Source organism: Micromys minutus (genome assembly GCF_963924665.1).
Source record: "Micromys minutus genome assembly, chromosome: 1".
Taxonomy (NCBI): Eukaryota; Metazoa; Chordata; class Mammalia; order Rodentia; family Muridae; genus Micromys; species Micromys minutus.
In genome coordinates this window covers 28,896,809-28,905,880 of record NC_137969.1, presented here as the reverse complement: position 1 = coordinate 28,905,880, position 9,072 = coordinate 28,896,809, and the positions used below count along the sequence as shown (strand labels likewise).

At 51.6% G+C, this 9,072-nt stretch overlaps 1 protein-coding gene across 1 annotated transcript; it reads left to right on the top strand.

Moving 5' to 3' along the window:
* The first annotated feature begins 2,041 nt into the window (after positions 1-2,041).
* On the top strand, positions 2,042-5,539 carry MTFP1 (mitochondrial fission process 1). Its single transcript, XM_080932143.1, has 4 exons — positions 2,042-2,543; positions 3,200-3,327; positions 3,663-3,895; positions 4,784-5,539. The coding sequence occupies exons 1-4, from the start codon at positions 2,477-2,479 to the stop codon at positions 4,854-4,856; spliced, it is 501 nt and encodes a 166-aa protein (XP_080788269.1). The 5' UTR covers positions 2,042-2,476; the 3' UTR covers positions 4,857-5,539.
* The last annotated feature ends 3,533 nt before the right edge of the window (positions 5,540-9,072 follow it).

The following is a 9,072-nucleotide window of genomic DNA, read 5'->3' as shown; positions in this document are numbered from 1 at the left end:
GCACTGCAAGTCCCCCCCCCCCCCCCCGCAGAACCTCACTAACTCTTGGGCTCCACTGGTTGCCTGTCTAACTACTGATAGTTGCCAGTGCCCCAGAGCTCTGTGGGACCACTGTTCTCCAGTCAAAAAAACCCTCCACAAGCACAAGGATAATTAATTTCAGGGATCATAGATAGGAAAGGGCCAAGGAGGCTGTGGGTGAACCCCAAGCCTCACTAAGTAAACCTCCTCTTGAGCAACCCTACACAAAAATGACAAGTTGGGCTGAGGCAGCCCTGAGTGGCATTTCCCAGAATGGTCTCCCACGGTGCCTGAGAAGCAGTCTCCTGACTGACATGAGCAAGGGCTTGGCAGGCCCTTCTCTGTGGAGGCGTGTAATGGCAGCAGTGGCTTCCTCTTGCCTGGGGACGCAGGTAGCCAAGGGTGGGAGGTTGCCAGGGAAGGTGGTCATAGGTTAGGGAAGCATTTGAGCCAGGGGAAAGGAGGGACCAAGTACAGGCTACCTTGCAATAGCAGCTCTTAATCCCACACAATTTGCGAGCCAGGTTACAGGCTGCCCAGAATTCCGGAAGGAGGTCCCAGGCCCTTGTGGGGACGCCCTTTCCCTCAGAACGAGGCCTCGGCCCAGCCTGCGAACTCGGTTCACGAAGCCGAGGGAGCTCTGAGCAGCAGGGCTAGCAACAAGAGAGTCGAGGCTATACAGGATCTAGTCACATATCTCAGGAGCATATCCTGGCCTTGGTTTACAATGCTGTCAGGTACATTAACCAATGAATAATTAAATCAATTTTCAAAACAAAGAGCAGAAGTCATTGCCCATCGCCGGCTTCCTAGCGGTCTCTAACGCCAGACCCAAACTTCTCAGGTGCCAAATAGCAGGCTAAAATCACAGAGACAGAGTCCTTCTGTTCTCCTCTTGCGACACACGGGAACACAAGCACACAGACAGAGGCGGTCTGTTCCTCTCCTCTCGCGACAACCTTTTCCTCCCGAAGTCCTAACAAGTTGCCTTTTGATTGGTTCGGCCGGTGAGTGTCGTCCGCCATCTTTGTTCATGGTACTCGGATACTCCCGAGGGCCTTCACGGTGAGGGCGAAGGCCCCGCCCCATTCGGTGGTTCAATGTTGTTGGGCGGTTCTTCCGCGCTGACCGGCGCGGCGGGCGTGAACTGCGTCTGCAACGGGTACTAAATGGGAGGGAGGCAGAGGCTTAGCATCACGTGGCTTTAGGGACCGTCTCCTAATTCCGCTCCAGCACTACCGGTGTTTCAGGTCCTGCAGACAGATCTACCCCATCCGCGCAGGGCCCTGTCCCCGCTGTCCCCCAAATTTCAAGAGGACAGAGGCTGAAAACGGTGACTTCCGTAGGGAGTCGGTATACACCTTTCGGATCTAAAAAAGGCTAAGAGAGCTGTGCAGAAACCCTGTTCTTATCTAGCTGGAAAGTTTTGTACCGTGTAGTCCCGGCCAGGCCTGAAACTCCCTGTGTAGGCAGGCTGGTCTCGAACGCACATAATACTACTCGTTTCTGCCTCCTAAATCCTGAGATTAAAGCATGCAATCCCATGTCTGGCTTATGGACTTAAGGCCATATTTATTTGTATTTTTCTGTCTGCCTCTATGAGTGAGGCAGGGGAGTGTGTGTTTGGGGGTGGGGTGCTGTCTGGGGTGCTGCTGTGAGACACCTAGTTAGATTCTGGGAATGGACCTCTGGAAGGGTTGTAAGCGCTCTTAACCACTGAGCCATCTCTCCAGATTTATCCGCTGTGTTATACAGACGTGGGTAGTAGGACTGGGGGAGGGGTGGCTTACATCTACTAGGCGGCCCAAGTAAGATTTGTCTCCAGGGGCCGTGGCTTTGTCCCTCTGAAATCCCAGAGGACTCAGAGCGCCTTTTCCCTGGAGACGAAGGGTTCACCTTGTAATAACGCTGTAACTCCCTTTTCCTTTTTAACAGTTGCATGAGTCAGAAGTGTCCTCTTTGTGTCTGTTGTAAAACATGACCCGATGTAAGAGCTTAAGGAAGCAAACCTGAGTCTACGGAGTGCATGATGACTGTTATAATTAATTAGTCCTTATGGCTAAGGCAGTGAGTGCTGGCATGCCTCTCGTTAATTTACACACGAACCGAGGCTCAGAGAAATACACCTTTCCTAGAAGCCGCACACTTAAGAAGATGTCATCCTCCCATTGGAACTCTGACCCTTTTAACTCCCAAAACTAATCATGTCTGGGAGAGTTTTGCATTAACTGCTCAGAGAAAACACGACCATCTGTTTGCAAAACCCAAGCCTAGGAGAGGGGCTTGGGTGTATAAGGCAATTTTCAGACACTCCCTGCAGTGGCGACAGCCCGACCTGTCCTTCAGCCTCGGACTACTGGCGGGTTCTTGCTTGGTGTTAGCCAAGTGTTGGTGGAGACAAGAGTTGTGGTGAGAATCTAATCTGCAGTGTGACTCCAACCGTGCGGGCGAAGTCATGTCGGAGCAGCAGCGGCAGGGCGCCGAGCGCGACCTCTACCGGGACACGTGGGTCCGCTACCTGGGTGAGCGTGGGAGTGACAGACGCAGCGACCCCACCATTCAGGGGGAAAATAGTGGTCGCAGGTTGCCGATCTGGAGTCTGAAAAGGGGCTTGGTTCTTATTCATCTTGGGCTGGAGACAGGGGTCAGGAGAAGGCTAAGGACTTGTCCAAGGTCACACAACACTGTGGGTTCAGCTCTGCCCATGGGGCTCTTCTGGAGGCACAAACCGAGTGCGTGGGCTGCCCTCTGCCGTGACCGTGCACTAGCCGTAGGGTCAGAAGATCTGGATTCCTAGATCAGCCTGCCTTTCCCTGGCTCTTCCTAAGCACCCGTTTTCTCTTCTGTAAAAAGGGCAGAACGCGAGGCATTCTTGCCGGGTGCTGATTTTAAGGGCAGGCTGAGGTAAGGCCTTGAGAGACCAGGCACGTTCAGTTATTTGCTGGCCTCCGGTTGCTTCCCTGGTGCAGATCCCCAGAACTACGGCTGGGGACTTTGATCAATGAACCATGAACTTCATTGTCCGTGTCAGTCCACGGGGCCTAGAAACCAAAGGTAACGTCACTTGACTGAGGTCACTGGCTCCACTGTAGTTTTAGCAGGTTAGGGTTAGAAGCAGCTCTCTGTATAGCGCCCCCTTATGGAGCAGGCCAGAGAACTAAATGCCTTTTCTCTCCAGGCTACGCCAATGAGGTGGGGGAGGCTTTCCGCTCCCTGGTTCCTGCAGCTGTGGTGTGGTTGAGCTATGGCGTGTCCAGCTCCTATGTCCTGGCCGACGCCATAGACAAAGGCAAGAAGGCAGGAGAGGTGAGCGTTAGTTATAACCATTCCCATCCCACCCTTGTGTGGTTTGGTGTGCAGTCTTGTATGTGGGACAGCCCTGTTAGCGTCTCATAGTTAAGTCCATAAATGAATCCTGTTTGTGGGATCGTTCATCTCCACCCAACCAAACCACATGGGTTGGCGGTGACAGGTACCTCTCCTGGGTGCAGGCAATCACCCCTAACGCTGAATGTCCAGAGTCCTCCTGGCTTCCTTCTACCCTGCTGCCTCTTGTTCTTTCTGCCTGGCCCACCTGGTGCCTCTGTCTCTAGGTTCCCTCCCTCTGCCCCAGCTGGGTTAAATGTCTTTGTACCTTCTAGGTGCCGAGCCCTGAAGCAGGCCGCAGCACCAGAGTAGCCCTGGCCGTGGTAGACACCTTCGTGTGGCAGTCTCTGGCCTCTGTGGCCATCCCAGGCTTCACCATCAACCGGCTGTGTGCTGCCTCTCTATATGTCTTGGGAACTATGACCCGCTGGCCCCTGACTGTCCGCAAGTGGACCACCACAACACTTGGGCTGCTGGCCATCCCCGTCATCGTCCACCCTATTGACAGGTAGGTGCCTTTCTGGTCTCGGACCAGTCGGTCTGCTGGTAGAGTTAGGCTGTGAGAGCCGTGGGCACACAGCCACGGCAGCAGAGGCAGGGATGAGGTAGAGAAGACATCTGTGCCTCATGGGTACTGGACAAAGGTCAAGTAAGTTCACAGAAGGAAAGACCCATGCTGGAAATAGCTAGAGGTAGCCAGGAGCAGGTGCCCTGGAGTCTTGGGATGTTTTCAGGCACAGCTGGATCCAGGCATCCGAGCGATCCTTCCTCTCCCCATCCTTCTTCTCCCCATCCTTCAGCTTCTCTCTCCATCCTGTGGGTTTCACTCTCCTGCCGTGGCCCAGTGACTCATGGTGCCCTGTCCCTCCCAACATCCTAAGTCCCTTCAAAACCTCTCTATAATGACAGCAAAAATCCCAAGGAGATTTTCATTGGCTTGTTCGGTTGAGGGGCTCACGTCTGAGCCGTTGTTCCTCTGCTTAGCCAACCCCGTGCCCTGTGCTTGCTCTTAGCACCAGAGGTAGGACCAGGCTGGAGAGAACGCTCAGTGGATACGAGCACTGGCTGCTCATCCAGAGCTTCTGAGTTCAGTTCCCAGCAACCACATGGTGGCTCACAACCATCTGTAGTGGGGTCTGATGCCCTCTTCTGGCATGCAGGTGTACATGCAGATAGAGCACTCATCTACATAAAAAAATAGAGAAGGAGGATGGTTATTATCCTTGAGGGGGGATGGGGGGTTAGAGTGACTTCCCTAAGGAGCCCAGTGGGAGGAGCAGGATAAAATGGGTCCTGACGTGGCTGCTGTTGGCTCTCTATCAACGAGTCTGCCCCATGTGTTTCCTGCATCCCCTCGCCCTTGGCCACCTGCTCACCAGGTCTCCTCTCTCTGCAGGTCAGTGGACTTCCTCCTGGACTCCAGCCTGCGCAAGCTGTACCCATCAGTGGGGAAGCCCAGCACCCCCTGACCCTGTCCTGTGCCCACTCACATCAGAGAACGTGACGACGTGGCTGTTTGGGGTCCATGGCACTGCCATCTGAGTGGGTTCAGATTGATGAGAGCCTAGAGATGGAGGCCTTGAGGAGTAGTGGGCAGTGAGTCCCTCAGCTGGAACCCAACCCTGTCTGCATTAGTGGCCACGGCTGTGCTGAGTGGGAATGAACACTAGCCCGTCTCTTGAAATCTTTTTTAAGTATTTTACTTGCATGTATGTATGTATGTGCACCACTCTTAGAGGTTAAAAGAGGTGATTAGATTCCCCCTAGAACTGCAGTCAGGGATGGTTGTGAGCCACCATGTGGGTGCTGAGGACTGAATCTGGGTCCTCTGCAGGACCAGCCAGTGCTCTAACCACTAAAGTACCTCTTAGCCTCCGGGCCTATCTTCTGATGGAAAAGTTATATCCTCCCATGGAGGAGAAGGGTATTAAGGCCCAGAGAGGGCAGGGAATACTCCTGAGATCACGTGACAAACGAGGACCAGGCTTCCAGCTATTCTAAGTCACAGTGTGGTAGTGTGACCCAGTGACTTAGGGAATGATACGCAGAGTCTCTGGTCAGCTCACCCCTGAGGCAGGAGCTGCTGGGGCCTGGTTGAAATGCAGGACAATCACAAACCAAGTGCTACCCTAATAAAACTTTCAAAAACTGGCATCTTCTTTTCTTCCTGGAAACAAGCAGGGTTTTGACCACAGTGAGGTGCTTCAGCTGAAGAAGTGGGCTGGTTTTCTGGCTCTGCAGGAAAGGCTGTAGGGAACACAAGGGAGGGGTGTGTCCAAACCTATTCAAGAGCAATATCCGATCCAAGGAACATAGAAAAAGGGGAAAGGAGTCAGAAATGAAGGAGAGAAATGGGAGGTACTTTGCGTTGTGGGTAGGGTGATATCTTAGGGTTTTATTGCTGTGAAGAGACACCATGACCACGGCAAGACTTAGAAAGGCAAACGTTTAATTTGTGCTGGTTTACTGAAGAGTCAGTCCATTTTCATAGTAGGAAGCATGGCAGCACACAAGCAGACATGGTACTAGAGAAGGAGCTGAGAGAAGACTGACTCTTCCACAATGGGTGGAGTCTGATCACAGGAGGAAACCTCCAAAGCCCCGCCCCACAGCGACACACTTCCTCCAAAAGGCCACACCTCCTAACAGTCTCACTCCCTCTGGGCCAAGTGTATTCAAACCATGGGGTGGTATTGTCCAAGTGATGGGGGCTCTCAAGAGTGGTGACAGGGAGTCTGAGCCATATTCTAGACCTGGTTGGAAAATCAGCTCTAAGCTAGTGACGTGCAAACTAGTGCAGCCATTATGGAAGTCAGTATGAAGGTTCCTCAAAAAATTGAAAAGAGAATGGCCACCTGGCCCAGCCACACCACTCCTGAGCTGTATCCTCACGGAGAGACACTTGCACATCCGTCTTCACTGCCACGCTATTCACCACAGCTGGGAAACAGCCGCCCACAGATGAGTGGAGAATGACTATGGTGTGTAATGGATTTTGTTTGTCTGCTAACAAGGAAGTGAACATTGAAGGAAAACAGATGGAAGACAGAGCATGGCTGAGCTTTACTTGTAGCTGTTTATGCTGTGCTGCCTCTGCTAGGTCATTTGCCTTCTCTGATCCTTAGGATTTAGATCTGGAAAGGAGAGCCATGACATCTACCCTCCTCCTGGGTTAGCAGGGCGGCCAGAGCTGTATGTTGCTTGTCAGTGTTTAACCACTGGCTGCCTTAGGATAAGAAAATGCACCCCATCCTGTCCTCTTTGAAATCGTCCAAGCAAAGCCCTTGAGCACAGTTGGGGAAATCATGTGATATAGGTAACTGCGGAAGCAGTTCCTTTCAGGGATGCCTCAACCACAGATGCCAGCAGACCCTCTATACTGTGTCTTATCCGGCACATACAAGAATGGGGATTAACTATAATAATTATGTCCTGAAAGCCACCCCCCACCCCCTACCCACTTCATAAGATCCCAGCAGCAAATCAGTTTGTTTCCATGGAGGTTCACCTGGGGAGCCAGTGATCCCATTAGGCTTACAGAGCATGCCCAAGGAGCTGCAAACAGGAGTTTGACCCTCAAGCAGACACACAGGAAGGCCTGCACCCAGCATGAATGATGGCTTCCCCGTGGTTATATAGATGAAGCCATTTCCCTAGTCCTCTCCTGACCTAGGTATGCCTAGCCCTTCTCTGAGGCCCCATGCATTAGAACAGACCTGTGTGGACTTGGCTGAGAGAAGTGGACGGATGGACGGACACTGTCCTATGAAAAATGGTCAAGTCGACAAAACCCAGCTGCGACTATCTTTGTGAGTGGACGCAGCTGAACTCATGAGGCGGGTGGCAGTGTGCCTCTTAGGAGAGTCCTGTGCGGCCAACTACAATGGCGTAATGAGCTAGAAAAATGGTCATCGCATCCTATAGAGAGAGCTCATCCTAGACTCACAAATGGCTTGTAATTTTCCACTTACTACTTAGACCGAAACTTATTACAGGTAGCTATTGAATAAATAGGAAGACCCACAGTGAGGCTGCCGACGGTAGATCTAAATAATCTCAATAGGAATGAGGAGATGTCTCAGGGGCTAAAAACATTTGGAGTCCTCAAGACCCTGCAGATTGTTCTGAGATTCACCAGTGACTCTTACTTAACATTATACTATGGGAGAGAAGGCGTGTCAGTCAGCCAAGGGTAATGGTTTCATGCTCTAAGTAATAGAGGAAAATGAAAGGACACCTTGAGGAAGGGTCATGAGACAGAAACCAGGTGCATACATTTATCTGAGCACTTACGAGCCAGAGAAAAGTGGAGCTCTGTGAGCTCAGGGCCAACCTGGTCTACCCAGAGTCAAGGTTAGCCAGGGCTACATAATGAGATACCACCTCAAAAAAACCAAACCAAAACAGCAAACAAATGAATCTCTAAAATTCTACTAACCTCATGTTCTCCAGATTGGCATGACTGGTGACAATCTCAGGATCACCTGTCATGGCATCCATGTTTGATAGAAAAGGATGGTCCACAGGAATGGCCTTGCTGGGTTTGAGGATTGCTTAACACTTCCAATGAGCTTAGGATCAGCTCTTGACTGAAGTCTGCCTGGGTCCCCTTTGTGAAGGCTGAGCCTTCACACTTGCTGGTTACTCTTGACCTGTTCCATTCTAAAGCCTCATTTCCAGGATTGATGATAACAGCTAATGAAAATGTATATTCGAATCACAGCATTCCCCCTCTACTTGCAGCCAGGGGAACTCTGACCTTCAGTGGCTTCTGAATACAGCTGTCGATGAGGCAGGTCTGTCCCTCCCTGGCCTCTGGGCTGGAGAACATGGCTTTCTAGTGTCCTGTGGGAAAGGCCCCAGGAAGGTTGCTTTTGCGTCAAGGGATGACCACTCTGATCATCTTGGCCTTTAGTATGTACTGGCTGGGTTTGTGTCAGCTTGACACAATCTGGAGTTATCACAGAGAAAGGAGCCTCCCTTGAGGAAATGCCTCCATGAGATCCAGCTGTAAGACATTTTCTCAACTAGTGATCAAGTGGGAGGGCCCAGCCCATTGTGGGTGGTGCCATCCCTGGGCTGGTAGAGCTGGGTTCTATAAGAAAGCAGGATGAGCAAGTCAGTAAGCAACATCCCTCCATAGCCTCTGCATCAGCTTCTGCTTCCTGACCTGTCTGAGTTCTAGTCCTGACTTCCTTTGATGATAAACAGCAATGTGGAAGTGTAAGCTGAATAAACCCTTTCTTCCCCAACTTGCTTCTTGGTCATGATGTTTGCACAGGAATAGAAACCCTGACTAAAACAAGTACCCACAGTGATGGCCACCCCCCTCCCCACCCCAAGCTCTACTCATGGAAGGTTACTTCTTGCCCTACCCTTTTCAGTCTCTCTGCTTCTAAGCACCAACAGGTGAGCACCTCTGCCCAATTACATCCTTTCCCCCATGATGCTCTGCCTTCCTCCAGGCTCACGGTGCCAGGTGCCAATCAACCACAACCTAAAACTTTGGAAACCATTGAAGACGATCCTCCCTCCCTCAGGTTATGACAGGCAGTAGAAGGTTGACATGGCTGTTTAACAGCACACTGATCCTGGCTCTGGTTCCAGTTCTTACCAGCCAGCTCTGCTCCTCAGGCAAATAGATCTCAAATGGGCTGCCTCGTTCCTTTTTGAAGGCAACCTCTG